Source organism: Lutra lutra, chromosome 3, assembly GCF_902655055.1.
Source record: "Lutra lutra chromosome 3, mLutLut1.2, whole genome shotgun sequence".
Lineage (NCBI taxonomy): Eukaryota > Metazoa > Chordata > Mammalia > Carnivora > Mustelidae > Lutra > Lutra lutra.
The window spans coordinates 14054471-14070727 of NC_062280.1; the positions used below are offsets into that span (position 1 = coordinate 14054471).

At 45.5% G+C, this 16257-nt stretch overlaps 1 protein-coding gene and 1 long non-coding RNA gene across 9 annotated transcripts in view; one reads left to right on the forward strand and one right to left on the reverse strand.

The window, feature by feature from the left end:
- The window catches only part of KIAA2012 (KIAA2012 ortholog), a 105939-nt gene that overhangs the window by 12733 nt on the left and 76949 nt on the right, over positions 1-16257 (forward strand). For 3 of the 8 annotated variants that reach the window (XM_047720761.1, XM_047720762.1, XM_047720763.1), the window contains exons 3-9: positions 3168-3327; positions 5486-5641; positions 9471-9613; positions 10690-10873; positions 11504-11646; positions 14574-14742; positions 15283-15432. In XM_047720761.1, the coding sequence (XP_047576717.1) occupies positions 3168-3327; positions 5486-5641; positions 9471-9613; positions 10690-10873; positions 11504-11646; positions 14574-14742; positions 15283-15432 (1105 nt within the window). The remainder of the gene's footprint in view (positions 1-3167; positions 3328-5485; positions 5642-9470; positions 9614-10689; positions 10874-11503; positions 11647-14573; positions 14743-15282; positions 15433-16257) is intronic. The other 5 variants (XM_047720764.1, XM_047720768.1, XM_047720765.1 and 2 more) reach the window with 5 other exon arrangements.
- LOC125095009 (uncharacterized) lies at positions 3691-12317 on the reverse strand. Its single transcript, XR_007125765.1, has 3 exons — positions 12104-12317; positions 8627-8911; positions 3691-3939 (listed from the first exon to the last, which is right to left on the reverse strand). It is a non-coding gene; the product is annotated as an uncharacterized LOC125095009 (long non-coding RNA).

Sequence of the window (16257 nt, forward strand, 5' to 3'; positions counted from 1 at the left end):
AAAACTAGAAAAATTTTAAGAGAAACTGTGGCAGGCAGAATCATGACTCCCAAAGATGTCTATGTCCTAATCCCTGGAATGTATTAGGTTAAATGGCAAAGGAAAATAAAGGTTGCAGACGGAATTAAGGTTACTAATCAGATGGCCTTGGAACAAAGAGATTATTGGGGTGCCTGGGTGGCTCAGTTGGTTGAGCCTCTGACTCTTGGATTCAATTCAGATCATGATCTCAGGGTCGTGGGATTGAGGCCCACCTCAGGCTCTGTGCTCAGTAGGAAGTTGGCTTCCCCTTCCCTCTCCCTCTGCCCCTCCCCCCTGCTCACCAGCACACACTCTCTCTTAAATAAATAAATCTTAATTTTTAAAAAAGAGATTATCCTGGATTATCTGGGCAGGTTAATGCATCCCAAGGATCCTTAAAAGTGTTAGAAGGAAATGAAAGGGAGAACCAGAGAGATAGCAGCACGAGGACTTTGCCCTGTTTTGCTGGTTTTAAAGATGGACGAGGGGTTCACAATCAAGGAATGTAGGCAGCCTCTAGGGACTGGAAAATGCCAAGAAACAGATTATCCTCTAGAGTGTCCAGAAAGAAAACAGCCCTGTCAACACCTTGATGCTAGCCCAGTGAGATCCATTTTAAACTTCTGACTTCCAGAGCTATAAGATCATAAATGTTTATTGTTTAAAGCCACTAAGTATATGGTAATTTGTCAAAGCAGCAATAGGAAACTGGGGCACCTGGGTGGCTCAGTCGATTAAGTGTCTGCCTTTGGCTCAGGTCATGATCCGAGAGTCCTGGGATCAAGCCCCACATTGTGGGGTCGGGGGGTGTCTCTGCTCAGCGGGGAGCCTGCTTCTCCCTCTCCCACTGCCCCTTCCCCTGCGCGTGCTCTCTCTCTCGCTTTGCTCTCACTCTCGCTCTCAAATAAATAAATAAAATCTTTTTTTTTAAAGAAAACAAAGCACCAATAGGAAACTAACACAGAGACCAAGATCAGCTTTCAAACTACAGGAAAAAAGGGTCTAGATACCCCAAATTCCAGGACAAAGGACTTTCTAACTCTTCTTCGCAACTCCCTGCCCATCTAGCACGTTGCCATCTAGCACTAGAGCTGCAGAACCAGCCTGATACTGCAGAAATACCCACGACTGGGCTCTTGTCCAGATCAACCAGTACATCATGCCGTCTGCGTAGGGACTGCAGCGTCTCAGATGAGGCTTGGTATTGTTGCATTCAAAGAAAAGTCTGGAAGCGAAGATTTACAGGGAGGGAATGAAGCTCCAGGTCACCCAAAAAAGGCCTTTGATCTAATGGCTTCCTATTGCATGACTTACCACAGTACCGAGCACTTAGAAGATGCTCAGGAAAGATTACCAATGTTTGTTTGATTAACAAATGAACAAATGGAGAGAGAGAGAACTTGAGTCACTTTGCTTCCACTGCCTTCCCTGTAATTCTTTCTTCTCCATCTGTCTTATTTGTCCCTTCTCCTCTAGTGCCTGGCATATTGTTTGATGCACTGTATGAATGAATAATTGAATGTATGAATGAATGAATGAATGAATGAATGAATGAATGAATATCTATCCTGGGTACCTGTTTCTCCCTCCCCAGCAGAGATATTCTTTTGCCCTATGGACTTTGGCTTCCCAGCCCTCCTTTTAGCTGAAGAAGAGTCTCTGGTGGTCTTGACTCTTCAGCTACAGCAGTAGGCTGTCCTTCTGTGGCATTTTGATATCCTGAATACATCAGAATGGGAGCAAACCACAGATTGGCTCCATAGAACAAGAACCCAAAACCTAAGGCCTTCCTCTCCACATTAAGCAGGTTCTATATTCCCATAGTATTTTTCCTTTTTTCTTTACTTTTTAAAATTTAACCATTCTTCTTTGGTAAATTCTGGCGGGATATGGCAAAGTAACCCAGGCCTGTGGTTTACTGACCTCATCAGTGATTCCCTGATGGGTGGGGAGAAACTGACCAGGAGCTAGCATGAGGGAACTTTCTGGGCTATATTTTGTTTTGTGTGGTGGCTACAAAGGTGTATACAATTGTCAGATTTTATTAAACTAACCATTTTAGCATTGTGCATGTTATGATATATAAATGTCTCAGTTTCTTAAAAATCTGTAGGAGAATGCAGCGCCTGGGTGGCTCAGTTGGTTCAGTGTCCAATTCTTGGTTTCAGCTCAGGTCAGGATCTCAGGGTCGTGAGAATCAAGTCCTGTGTCAGGATCCACACTCAGGACCTAGTCGGCTTGGGATTCTCTCTCTCCCTCTGCCCCCCCCCCCCCCACATTCTCTCTCTCTCTCAAGCAAATAAATCTTTTTTTAAAATTCTGTAGGAGAAGGACTCTGAAATCACAATCTATTCAACAGTCAAGAATGCCATGATTGATTGGTGACGTCCACCATAGACAAGGGGGAGGCGGAGAGATGTCAACCCAAGTCTTGTGTTTGCACGTGTTTCTTGTCCTTAACTGATAATCCTACGAGAGTTCTGCATCACTCGAGTAATTATAGTATTAACTTGCCCACATTAAAGGATTATAATGAGGTGAAAGTTCTTTGTAGAATATATATATGCCCACCTAAGTGTAAGATGTTCTTATTCCCATTTATTTCCCGTGAGTCTTGCAGGGGAACTGACTTTGGCTGGTAGGTTCCCAGAAAATTCTCCTGGGCTGCAATGAAAGGCAGCAGAGCCAGATATTTCCAGAGTGCCAGGCTTCCCAGTAACATGAACATAGTCTGTCTGTCCCATTATTCATACTGTTAACATTGACCAGCGATGCTGACTTGTTGAGCTGACTTTCCCACTGCCCTATAGGACCACTTTTTCAGGTACTAAAATGATTTCCACAGCCTGAACTAAGTAATGTGTTTTCTTTGAGGCTCTTATTCTTTTCTGATGCTTCGTCTCAAGACAGGGTCTGGAATGTGTCATTTGTCCTTCTCCTTCCAACTGCAAATCTGCAGGGGCCTTTCAGAGCTTTGCTCTGTGGGCTCTTGGTTTACGTCTGTTGGCTGAGGCATCTGTTTCAGGGGCCTTTAGGCACCTTCCAGGAGTCTCCCAGATTACTGATGAGGATTATGCTAACCAGAGTGTATCACTGGGAGGCTCAGGACTCAGCAGCCTGCTGTTTCCTGACTGGTGTCCCCACAGAGGGAACAGGACAGAGCCTGGCAACCATACCTCCATTTCCGAAGCCAACCAGAGAGCCAGGGCCAACGGCAGATGCAGCCTGGGTATTCAGCCAAGAGATACCTCCGAGGCCTCTTGCGGACATGGCCCCCTGACACCATGTACAGGCTCCAATGTGCAGGTCAGTGGGGCGATGGGAGGACATACATGCTGAGATGCCCTGCCTTGAATTCTGATGTGAGAGTATTTTCATCAAGTCCTGAAACACTAGAATTTCAGGTCCAATTTTGCATAAGACAGACAAAGGTGCTTCAGCTTAGGAGCTGAGAGCCTCTGTCATACCTTTTGCCTTTTGTCCTCTCCCACATTTGCAGAGGAACATACAGCCTGAAGTCTTGCCTTCTCTCTAGCTCTTCTCAGGACCTTCACAGCCCACATCCCAAGCAGAACTTTCTTCCCAACCTTCCCCACCAAGAGACTTCAGGTCCTCTAGATCAATCCCTCTCTTTTACAAGATAAGGAAAAGGAGGCTGGGGGAGAGAGGGCAAAGTAATTTATCCAAAGTCATTCAGTCAAAAGCAGAGCTGGGACCAGAAGACAAATCCTCCCCACGTTCCCCCCAGCTCCCACATTCACCCCGACACACCCTAGTTGCCCTTCTGAGGTGATCTCAGCTCCGGGAAGTGGGAATGTTAGGCCTCCTCCTCTTGAAGATGGCAGCTCTCCAATACCACCCACCGAGGAGATGGATGCCCTTCTGCTGAACAGAGACCCCAAACAGACTCTGTAAAGGCTTAAAAATGAAAACAGGAAACTGTTAGGGATTCAAGTTGCCAGGTTTAGCGCATACACACAGGGACCCACACAGACATACACAGATACATAGACATAGTGCCACACATGGGTTTCTTCCACATAGAGTATATGCGTAGCATATACTCTATACACAGACACATATGGACACAGAGAGTTAAACTTGCAATATTTGGTACATATTTTTGCTTAAAAAAGTATTCATTGTTTATCTGAAATCCAATTTTTTTTTTAAAATCCAACTTTAACTGGACTTCCTATATTTTATTTGGCAAACCTGTTGGGGATGAGAGGAGTAAGAAGTAGGACTTGCCAGTGCGCATTGGGTGTCTGCCATTTCTTCAGCACAGATAGACAGGACCAAAGGAAGACTGACTTGCTTCTTGCTTTATAGGTTTACCTTGGGAAGGGAGAGAAAACAGCTTTCTCCCCAGTAAGTGATGACTGAAGGAAAATGAGATGTGGGTTTGTCCAGTAATTGGTTTTACCTTCATGGCAGGCCCAGCATTAGAGGCAGTTCCATTATTTAACACTTGTGAGAAAGAGGCCCTTAACCAAAGATATATTTATCACTGGGTGGGGCAGAGGACACAGCAGACCACGGCCCCATAGACTAGGCCCAACATTGTCAAGGACAAGAACCCCACTTAACATCAAAAAATGCCTCAGACCCCTTTTTGGAAGTCATATAGCCACAATGTGTAGTTTAAGAAAGGATTCATGTGTATGTGCATTCTTGGGCCCCTTGCCATAATTCATCACTGGTGTACCTCTTGACGGTAAGACCCTCAAGCTGGAGGGACAACAGCAACACTGTGGTATGAGATCACTGGCCCAGTGGCCTCCACCAGAGAGCTCACGTCTCAGAGCTCACTACCCTCGTGATGCTGGTGTATGTTCTCCGGTCCCATCTTTCCACCCCTATGATAACTCCTTAAGACCCTTTAGGCCCACATTTTCTACAAATGCTTCTCTGACAACTCCAGCCAATATCGAGCTCCCTATTTTCTGACCTTATATCACACTGACCTTTGGGGCCACACAGTTGAGCATAGGAAAGCTTGGTTTCTCCAACGGACTATTAGTGCCTCTAAAAAGGGGCCATGCTAGCCGTTGTAAGTCCCCAATAAATACTTGTAGAATGACTGAGTTGAGAATCATGGGGCCTACAGAACCAAGTAGGATGCCTCCAGGAGAAACCTTCAGATTCTCCTCTTGAAGCAGGAGGGGTCTTCTACCCAACCCCAAAGAAGCAGCCATGCTTCTCCCACTAGGGAGACCCAGTTCTAGGAAATGATGAAGTGGAAGAAACTCACATGTGGCACAGGACCAGAAGTACCCAAGACACTGAACAGAGAACCTTCTGTGGGTTCTATACGATTTTAATTCCTCCATCTTCTAGTTGTCTTCTTTAACGGGCAATGTCTAAAGCGAAGACTAGTGTAAGTGGGGAAACTTGTAGTCATCTCCAAGACCTCTGGACTGGCACCACTATTTCTACCAATAACTCCTGACCTACTCTTCAGGGTACATCAAGGATTCTGTGCTGCTCCAAGACAGTCAACTTAATGTACCAAAGAATCTCAGGCCACAACAGGATCTTTCAGGTGTACCCCCAAAATACCATCTCCTGCCTGTCTTCCCTCCATTTTGGATTCAACAAGGAAAATCTTTTGAACAAGGTACATGTTGATTTTATGACCAGATCTCAAACATTTAGATTTTTAACACTTTAAAATGGAGTTACTCAAAATAAGGGGATTCTGGGTTTCATTGTCTTTAGAGTCTAGACCAGAACTATCCAACCGTACGTTCTGCATGATGGATTATTCTATAATAGGTACTGTCCAATTGGTAGCCATTAGCCATACGTGGCTATTGAGCACTTGAAACGTTGGAAGTACGACTGTGAAACTGAGTTTTTAAATTTTTACTTACCTATGATTAATTTACATGTAAACAGCCACATGTGGCTATTGGTTACTGTATTAAACAGTACAGGTCTAGACTCTAGACTTCTTAGGCCTGTTCTACTCTAACATTCTTTAATTCTATAGTTTTGTGGCAATATCATAAGAAAAAAATCCAGGTTTTGGAGCAATGTCTGTTCTCTCTCTTACTAGATGTACGATCTTGAGAAGTCGCTTAACCTCTTTGAGCTTCTGTTTGCTCATCTCTGTAATGAACATAATAAGACCTGCCTCATTACTGTACAGAAGATTACTGAATTGTCTGTAAGCTGTTCAGTACTATGGGGGTTTTATTTGTCAAAATTATTCTTGGGATCTTGAAGCAATAAATGAGCCAAAAATTGCCTTTGCTAAGGGAGATAGGAAAAGATGACTGAGTAACACTAATGGACATAGAGTAAGACATTGGCTAGTGCCAGGGTTTTCAAGAAAAGAGAAGGGAAGAACAAGAGCCTAACATAATATAGTTATTTTTTTCTGAAATGAAAAAAGGAATTTTCCAGAAATAATGGTAGTGCCTAACCAAGTCTTGTCCTTAGAAAAGGATCTAGTCAGAATAAGTAGACTATCTGGTCTATCCAATGAATGGAGAAGAATGTGGCATGTTCTCATTAAACATTCCTGCCAAATACCTCCCTTAAGTCTTGACTCTGGAACCAGAGAATTTTGGTTATAACCTGACCCACATATAGTTCATATACAGGAAATATGCTGGTCAGGCAATTGTATTCCTCTTTGTAAATTAATACCCTGGCTTACAGAGTCTCTATATACTTTGCTAATGTGGGTCAATATCTCTGAAACCAGTTGATTCTGGGACACTAAAAATGTCTAATTTCTGGGCCATTCTTGGCCTGGGAATGGGTGAATTTGCCCAGGTAATGCTCCTGTGTTGGGACCATCTGTCCTTCCCCAGGTGGCACCCCATTTGACATTGCCTTATGTCCTCTCTCTTCAAAAATCCCACTGTCTCCAATTAATATCCTTGGATTTTGATGCCCTCGGGTCTATAAATACTAGACAGGGGACTGCAGTACTTTCATTTGGGGAGTAGATCAACACTGCACATCTAAGGGATCAAGTGATTTCCTTAATTAATGCCATATGCCAAGGGCTGACACAATCAGGAAGAAAGCAGAGAGGCCGTATAGAATTGTAATTAAACATGTGGCCATTAGCACCAGATCCCAAGCCGTGTGACCTCTCAGGGCTTCAGTTTCCTCGTGTATAAAATGGAGATGACCACACCCACTTTTGCCTCACAGGGTTGGATGTTAAATGGGAGTTAAATGGGATAATATCATATGTGGCACATAGTAGGCACTCAATAAATGCTAGGTATAGACCTTCCTACCTTGTGTATTTAAGCATAATTACTAATTGCAGTGCCTCATTGCTCATGATCATAAGGAACAAAAATTAATTTGCCAAGAAATAAAAACAGCTCAGAGGCTATAACTTGAACCCTAACTGATGGTTTTATTGGTTTTAATTTCATCTCCCCTTGGCCTCCCTCTTTTTTCCAGACACTTTATTCGGAAAAGTCCCAGCTGCAAATATAAGATTTCCCCAACTATATGATGTTGGTCATGTCACTTATGCTCCCTGGGTCCTTAGTTTGCTAATCTGCAAACTGGAAGTAATGGTATCTGCTTTCCACCCTCTCTGGGTCGTTGTAAAAAAAAAAAAAAAAAAAATCACAGGAGACAGAGGTAAAAAAGCTCTCCAAGACTTCTAAATTGCTACTCCATTTCACATTATTTGGGTAATCTGAATCCAAATTTTGAGACACAGAGACCAAGTTTTATGGTCTCCTTTCAACAACCGAAACTTCCAATACCTTGCTTGCACACCTGTTTCTATTAAGCATAAGCACATGAGCCAGAGATGATGTTTCCTGAGAAAAATCTTGGTTTCCCTTGAATAGATTGAGTCATATATTCAATATCACCTGGGATACAGCCAAAGGGAAGAAGGCTTCTGTCTATCCCCTGCCCACGGTGCCTCCTGCCCCCAACTCAGTCTACTGCAGATGGCTGTCCGCTGAGTGAGTGGCCACTTGCCAGAGTTTCACTTCCTCTGCCCTTAGAAAAGCATTTGGTTCCAGGTGAATCTGACCAGAAAGGATGGACCTGAAGTCTGGCTTAGCCCCCAAAGGATCATTCTAGAATACACAGAAAGGTCTTTAGTGCCACACCCTGTATGGTGTTGTGGTCCTCTTGGGGCCTCTGGACCTCCCCAGATTGAGGGGTTCCCCAGGGCTCGTCAGGTTTCCCTGGGCCGCTAAGACCTGAGCAGACCCCTCTGAACCTGAGCCTGGTCTGCCTCTGCTCCACCCACATTCTTGACTTTGGCTCAGACCCCCAAACAGTCAGGAGCCAATGGGCAAAGGAAGGAGAGCTGGAGGGAAGGAGCAGCCTCACAAGTGGGCATCTGGCTTTGGACCCATGACACCAAGGAAGGGAATGATGCAGGGGATGACGAGGGTTGGGGAGTATAGATAGAAGGTGAGGCTGGCTGGGAGCCTCCGTAAGTCTGGAGTTCCAACATATACAGGGCCCCTGAATGGCTTCCAGAAACCCCTGGTTGAAAGACAGTCCCATATTGTTCCCCAGAACAGCGTGCCGAGAGAGAAGGTGTTGCTAAAGCAGCGCCAAACAAGGAAGGTTTGCCAGATCGTTTCAGCAATAAATCTACCTTGAGTAAGTGATGAAAATAGCTGCGGGACCCTTTACCTCACCGATGAAAGATTTGTGAACTCGGCTGGAGTCATCTGTTGACTCAGATCCTTCTTGAGGGTTGCACAGACATGGTAAGTTCAGAGAGCGAAGCAGCCATCCATCACAGCACATTCCGCAAGTAAACAACCAGCAGACAGCCCAGGAAATCAAGTGCTTCCACCTGAGCATCTCAGTGACGACAGAGCAGGGATGCGGGTCTGCCCTCCACGATCACACCACTGTTATCCTCTTGTCTCTCCATCTGCAAAGGGCCATCACGTTCATTATTCTGTATGAGCTCCAGACAACTCTGTGAGGCAGCAAGGGCAAGGAATCAGTATCCCCATTTTACAGATGAGGAAACTGAGTCCAAGAAATGGAGACTCAGTCCCAAGCCTCCTGATTCCTAGTGCAGTTCTGTTCTATAGACCTGGCTGCCACTTCCATGAAGGCACTAGCAGAAATACAGGAAAAAGAAGGGAAGAGAATTGGGGCGCCTGGGTGGCTCAGTGGGTTAAGCCGCTGCCTTCGGCTCAGGTCATGATCCCAGGTCCTGGGTTCGAGCCCCGCATCGGGCTTTCTGCTCAGCAGGGAGCCTGCTTCCTCCTCTCTCTCTGCCTGCCTCTCTGCCTACTTGTGATTTCTCTCTGTCAAATAAATAAATAAAATCTTTAAAAAAAAAAAAAAAAGAAGGGAAGAGAAACAAGGGCATTGATCAACACTTTTGCTCAGAAGAGCAAGAAGGAAGGCAGCTTGGAAGCAGCTAATAGCATCAGCCTATCTCTGGGTTGACAAGGCTGACCCACTGTTTACTTTTGCAGGGCAGCAGGGCCTGGCTGAAGGGGAAGCTGGGGCTAGTGGACGTGTGGACCAGGGCTCCAGAGCCAAGAGCGACAGCAGTCAGGGGATTCACTTGCTGCGACTCAGGAAGCAGCCATGGCAGGAAGCTGAAACCCAGGCAGAGGTACCATTTCTGAAGGGCTCGCCTCTGTCATGGTTCTTGACTTCAGAGGGGATACGCCCTCCCTTCACCGTTTCTTGGGGTTCCTCCAGAGAAGGGAAGAGGACTTCGAGCCTATGGACCACTGTTTCCCAAAGTGTCACGTGTGGAACCCTGCCAGAGTCTCAATAAGAAAAAAAGAAGTTCATGGCCAAATACATTTAGGAAATGCTACATACCATGTTCTCCTCCCAGAAAGTCACAGGGCACACTTAAATACGGGCCATTTGGGGGAAGTTCTATAGGTAAAGTAGCTGGTTTAATCTGAACTCATGGTTTTTAAACTTACTTAACCACAGGGTCCCCCTCCACTCTTCACCCCATCTAGGCAGCTGTCGTCTTCTCTAGGGAAAAGAGCTCATGGCCTTAGAATTGGAAAAGGCTTGGTTTGGGTCTTGCATCTGACAAGTCATGGTGAATGTGATAAAGAAACTTAAAAGGAGCCTGAATGACCTCCTTTGTAAAATGGAGCTGTTACCATACAGACTCGTTAGGCCACTATGAGAATTAAATACATTAGAATATAAACGTGCTTTCTAAACTCTAAGGCCTGTGTGTGTGTGTGTGTGTGTGTGTGTACAAGATGACAGTGGTTCCGAGCAACATAGACAACACATGCTCCTATCTTTAAGCTCATTCGACTGACAAAGTCACGTGCCACTGGGAGCTGGAAAGGGGAAAAGGGAGGTGCCACAGGGGAGAAGGGCAGAGGGAGAGACATTTTACAATGCATAAAGACAAGGACATAGAGCTTCGTTTTGATTTTTAAATTTTCTTGCAGGGAAGCACTATATGAAAAAAAAAAAAAGAAAGAAAACTATATGTCAGGCATGGTTAAAGGTCATTCTTGCTCTCATGATAATACAATGTCTTATTATAACAGATGGCATTAGAGAACATACTGTTACAACCTTGTTTTTCTTCCTAAGCTGCAAAAGAGATTTCTTCCTTGCAGCTGAGAGTCTAGCCGCAAGGTCTGACTGAACTGGTCTGTTTCTTTGGAGAGCCTGTTTATAGGATGTGTATCTGTCGTTCCCCAGGACACATCAATAGAGAATCACTACCGTATACACACTTCAAAGGAGAGCCACAGTGAAAACATACAGCAAACCTCCCAAAGGGCCTTTGGGCATGCCCACATGGACCATTCTTGGCTCCTGAGTGACAAATCCCACATTACATTCTATGGAGGGGCCTTCCCCAACAGAAAGGCAGATCTCAACGGTAAGAGGCTAAACGTCTTACTTGTTAATCTGGGTACCCCCAATCATGCAGAGTTCATTTGAGAACACTGAGGCACACCCAGTGTCACTGCCTCGGGCCTCTCCTCTTAGAAAGTTAACAGCCGGAGTCCAGCAGAAGGCGGCAACAACACCGCCAGCCTCCTCCTTGCCTAGTACTCAAGCATACACATTCTGCCATCAGACTGCCTGGGTGTAAATTAATCCCACTTTCTAGCTTTGATCTTGAGCACGTTATTTGGTCTTGCCCAGGCTCAGTTTCCTCACCTATAGAATGGGGATAACGTAATACCTTCCCAAGACTCTTTTGGGGATTAGGTGAGTTACTGGAGAGAAAATACTTTGTATCATTCTTTTCCTATACTTAGCACTTACTATGTGTTAACTGTTAATACTAGCGTTATAATTCTCTCCATCACCTGACCTGCCAGCAAGAACCCAACCTAGGTGATGAGCTAAGGACTCCCTGAACCTGCCTCAGCTAAAGCCATGGCTGTCTCAGTGCCTGTCCTTGCCTCTATTCCTGGTAACCCAAGACTGACAAAGTTGAAGGTCGACTGTCCATTCTCATACCTGCAACTCATAAGTTCTCATTCCCATCCTGTTTCTACAGACAGACAAGGGAATATAAAACTCCATAAGGGCCGAAGCAGCCACTTGTTACAGGAGCCTCCTGCTGAAAGATGCCTTTTCCCTCCTCTAGCACCTGCTACCGGCTCAGAGAAAAACACAGCTGGGGAAGCAAAGAAGAAAAAGGTTGTATGTGTGCGTGTGCACGTGCGCACGCGTGTTTGCCCTTCAAAGATTAATCTCAATCCGGGAACGAGGCCACTCAAAGGGATGTCTCAAACAGAGAACTGGCCTTACTTGCTCTTGAGCTCACCATGTGGAGCTGAAATAAAATGGTTATAATTTACTAAATGTTGAAAATATGAAGTACAAGGAGTTTCAACTGCAACCGCCCCCCCCCCACCAGTTCTACCTTATGATATTACCACATTCTGGTGGCAACAGGGTCCTTTGTGCTATGAGGGGGCTGGGGCTTATCTGTAAATATGTAAGAACAGAATTTGAGCTTGCAAGCCATTGACCCACTTCAAACTCGAAATGCTGGTGATCTTAATCCAGCAATGGTTTTGCTTAATTGAGGATCTGTCACCTTTGAAAATGTACAGTAAATCTGGCAGTTTTACCAGCCAAAAGTCAAGTATACCTTTTCCCCTCAGGAATATTCCTAGCTGTCTCTGGCCTTGTCCTGCTTTGCAATTCTGTTCAGGTCTTCGGTGGTTTGAAGGTAGCTGTGCTGAGCAGGAGCAATCAGGGGCTCTGGAACGTTCTGTCCCGTAGCAGCTGCGTGAACTCAAGCCGGTCACTCACCCCTCCAAGCTTCACGGACTTCATCTGTGCACACGGATAGTAATGCCCACCTCAGGCTGATGGAAGGATCACACAAGATAATGCATTCCTGTGAAAGTATCTCGTCTTGGAATGGGAACAACACCGATGTTAGTTCACTCTGGGGACTCATAGTCTCCGAAATGGCGTTAGAGGAGCCATGGGCAACTCTAGGTGCTCCTCGATGCCAATGAGGGAGGTTCTTTTCAACCTGCTCAGGATTTTCTCAGATTTCCTGTGTCTAATGTGATCAAAACCTTCCCATTCACATCAGAAGGGCCTCTGTCTTCTGAGGTTCCTTTGGACCAGGAGTAAACAGTAGGCCTGATCTGCCAGAGTCACTGCTGTCTTGAGGAAAGCTCTCGATCCCATACCCCAGTTCAGCCCAGATCCAAGACAGGCACAGAGAACAGGAGTCCTTTCCTTCAACCCATGTATATGGGTTAGCAGAGGAAGGCAATATTTTCTACTATATCAAAACTCTATAAAGTTTTAATTAGAATAAAGAAATTAAGGATTGGTTTGTCATCATATCTCACACAAATCATTTGGGTTTCCACCTGGATTTCTCAATGCAATCCTTGTCAAACAAAGTGCACAAGGTCAGTATTCAGGAAAGGGCAGCTGGTGGGCAGCTGGCACCTGGGCAATGAAGGTCTCCAGGAACATAAAGATCCTATGTGCATGTATTTGATTAAATCATTTTCTTAATGTCTGTTTTTAAAAGATTTTATTTGACAGACAGAGATCACAAGGAGTCAGAGAGGCAGGCAGAGAGAGAGGAGGAAGCAGGCTCCCCGCAGAGCAGAGAGCCCGATGTGGGGCTTGATCCCAGGACTCTGGGATCATGACCTGAGCCAAAGGCAGAGGCTTTAACCCACTGAGCCACCCAGGTGCCCCTCTTAATGTCTTGAAATCATAAATATCACCCTGCATATACTTGGTTGAATTTCCTTCCTCATTCAACTCTAAACATGGATGATGCTTACATGTGTTTCTGATCATTTTTTTCTCTTTGAACACTAAAAAAAAAATTGAGAAACATTTTTATTTTTCCTTCCGTGAAATTGAACTCCTTGAAACCCAGCACACATGTACATTTCACAGAGCCAAGTTCATATGTTAAAAGCTGCAAACTAGAAGAAATTTCCAGCAACTTTTGCTTTTTAAAGATTTATTTATTTGCGAGAGAGAGAGAGAGAGAGAGGTGGGGAGGGGCAGAGGCAGAGCGAGAGAGAAACCCAAGCAGATTCTGTGCTGAGCACAGAGCCCGACACAGGGCTCGATCTCAAGACCCTAGTTAACAACCTGAGCCAAAACCAAGAGATAGACCCTCAGATGACTGTGCCACCCACATGCCCCTCAGCAACTTTTGAACAACTGGAAAGAGAAGGCTCTAAGTACTACCCCAATGTCTCTCTCCGTCTCTCTGTCTCCCTTTCTCTCTGGACGCCCACACACATGCACACGCACACACACGTATTAGGGTTTTTTGGACACCAAAAAAACTGGGCTAAAGTTGTTGCTGCCTTTGTCACATGGTGATTCATTTTCAGCTCTGTTCATACTGCAGAAACGTAGGGACGCCCAGATACCCTGCAAGTGGCGAGACTGGGCATTAAACCTAATAAGAGGAGAGTCTACCCTCAAAGAAATAGAGGAAAAATTCTAATTCCAAACACGATTGTAACTGTATGTAATTCATTTACTACTCACGGCAACCTGATGAGATAGGAAGTATGATTACTTCCATTTTACAGAAAACAAATTTGAGGCTTAGAGAGTTTACAGAGAATAAGCAAGCACAAATGCATATTCCTGCTTTCTGCCCTTCCTAGCCTAAAAGGTGGCAGAATGTTCTTCTGTACCTTGCTTTTTTCCCTTAGCAACATACATAGAGGTTCTTCCCTCTCTGTACATAGAAACCTCAGCTGTATCATTCCATCCCAGCTTAATTTCCCCAGCTACAAGACAAAGAAAGACTAGAGTTTGTCTTGAAGGCTGGTGAATTTATCACATTTATATTTCTCAGGGGAGTAAGAGGCTGGATTAAGGGAGGGGCATTGCCAGGTTTCCAAAGAGCAGAGCGACAGGGCTTTGATCAGACAGCTAGCCGCCACCGGGACGGCTGGCTCCACTTCTCCACCACAGGTACTAAGGCTACATCACCCCCCGCAGCACCTGGCACCAGACTTACAAGAAGATATGGTGTCATTTGTCCTCTGCAAGCAGCAGTTTTTAAACACCTGCCGTGATGGGTTTCGTTTTGTTTTACAATTTTTCTCCAGGTGCCAAAGGCTTTGACGTTACCACCTCTCCTAGAGGAACAGCCCAGAGTCCTGGACCCCCTGAGGAGTCCACTTAAAGCCAGTGAACCTCCAGCAGAGCTCTTTGTCCTCCCGGTGGAGATTCATTTCCACTCCCAACACCCCCCAAAAGAAAAACCACACCCAAGAGGTAGGTCCCCAGTGTTTGGGTGTTCCTCATGAAACAAAGGCAGGCCGGTAAGCACTGGGATGGGGGGGGGGTCTCCCTAATGTAACCATTTCCTAAATCATAGGTGACCCTCTCCGGGGTCATCCCCTTCAGAGCATGTTTTTTAAAGGAAGAAAAAGAACAAATGTCTTCTGGTCATATTCGTGTGTCCCCATATGGTATTAAAGACAGCCTCGGGCAATTTCATGCTAACCTCTTACCTGTTAGCTGGACTCGAAAGGATATGCCCCTTACAAGCTCTTGTGAAAGTACCAGAATTGCCTCTCATTGGCCAGGCGTGGCTTGGATGCCCAACCTGGACCCAATCACCGCAGCTCAGACAGTGAGGAGTGCCCATTTGCCAGGCTTCAGTCGCATGCCTACCCCCAGAGTCAGGGAGTAGACACAGATCCACCCAGACCACATATGGGAGCAGAGGGGGAGAGACGGGCCTCCAGAAGAAGAGACAGCTGGCAAAAACCACAGACATCTACAAAACTTGGCTTTCTCCCTGTCTCCTAGGTGCTCTACACCCTGAGGCAGGACCAGAAACAGAAGAAAAGTCCAGGCCTTTCTGGAAACCTTCCCTGAAGCATGCATCCCTAGGAAAGCCAAGGGAGTTAACCATGCGTCTCCCAGCGGGCACAGGCAGGGACATGCTCTCACGTCAAGGTAGCTCTCCATTCCCTCCAGCACCCCACAGGACTCTCACCCCAAAGGGAAGCAAGGCAAGACACACGAGAGTCCTCAGCCGTGCAAAAGGAGGCTGGAAGGGAGGCTAGTTCCTCCCCTGCCACTTGAAGATGACTTAATTCAGAAAGCTCCTGCCTTTTAACCCAAGTGCTACAATGAAATCACTTTAGTGTCTAGTTCATGCAACTTACTCAGTGAATCACCCCCTACTAATGGTTTCTGGTTGTAGACCTAAAATAGCACCCAGTTCACTAAACATTTCTGCATACTTTATAGTTTATCCTATGTTTTTAACCAATGACATTTCATTTCTAATCAATTTAGGAATACATACTTATTCGTTAAAAGTTATAATATCAATGAAAGACTTCATTCCAATTTTTCAAAACATCATATAGACGTGAAACCATACACATGAGTGTACCTACACGTCTTTTTTATGTGTTGATAGGTTGGAAATAAGGGGTCAGATTTTGGAAAGCCCCTCATTTTCAGAAAACTGAACCTCCTTTCCAAAGGGCAAAATGACTATATGACAAATGCTAAGTGATCTCTGACCAGTGGTAATCAGAAGTGGAAGGATGAACATTTCTATTTACAGAGTCTCCTTCTGTGCAGGCACCACCCTCAGTTTTTCTCACTTACTGCTCACAACAACCCTACCTTCGTTTCACAGGTCAGAGAACTGAAGCCCTGGGGCACCTGGGTGGCTCAGCCCATTAAGCATCTGCCTTCTGCTCAGGTCATGATCCGGGGGTCTTGCGATCAAGCCCCACATGGGGCTCCCAGGCTCAGTGGGGAGCC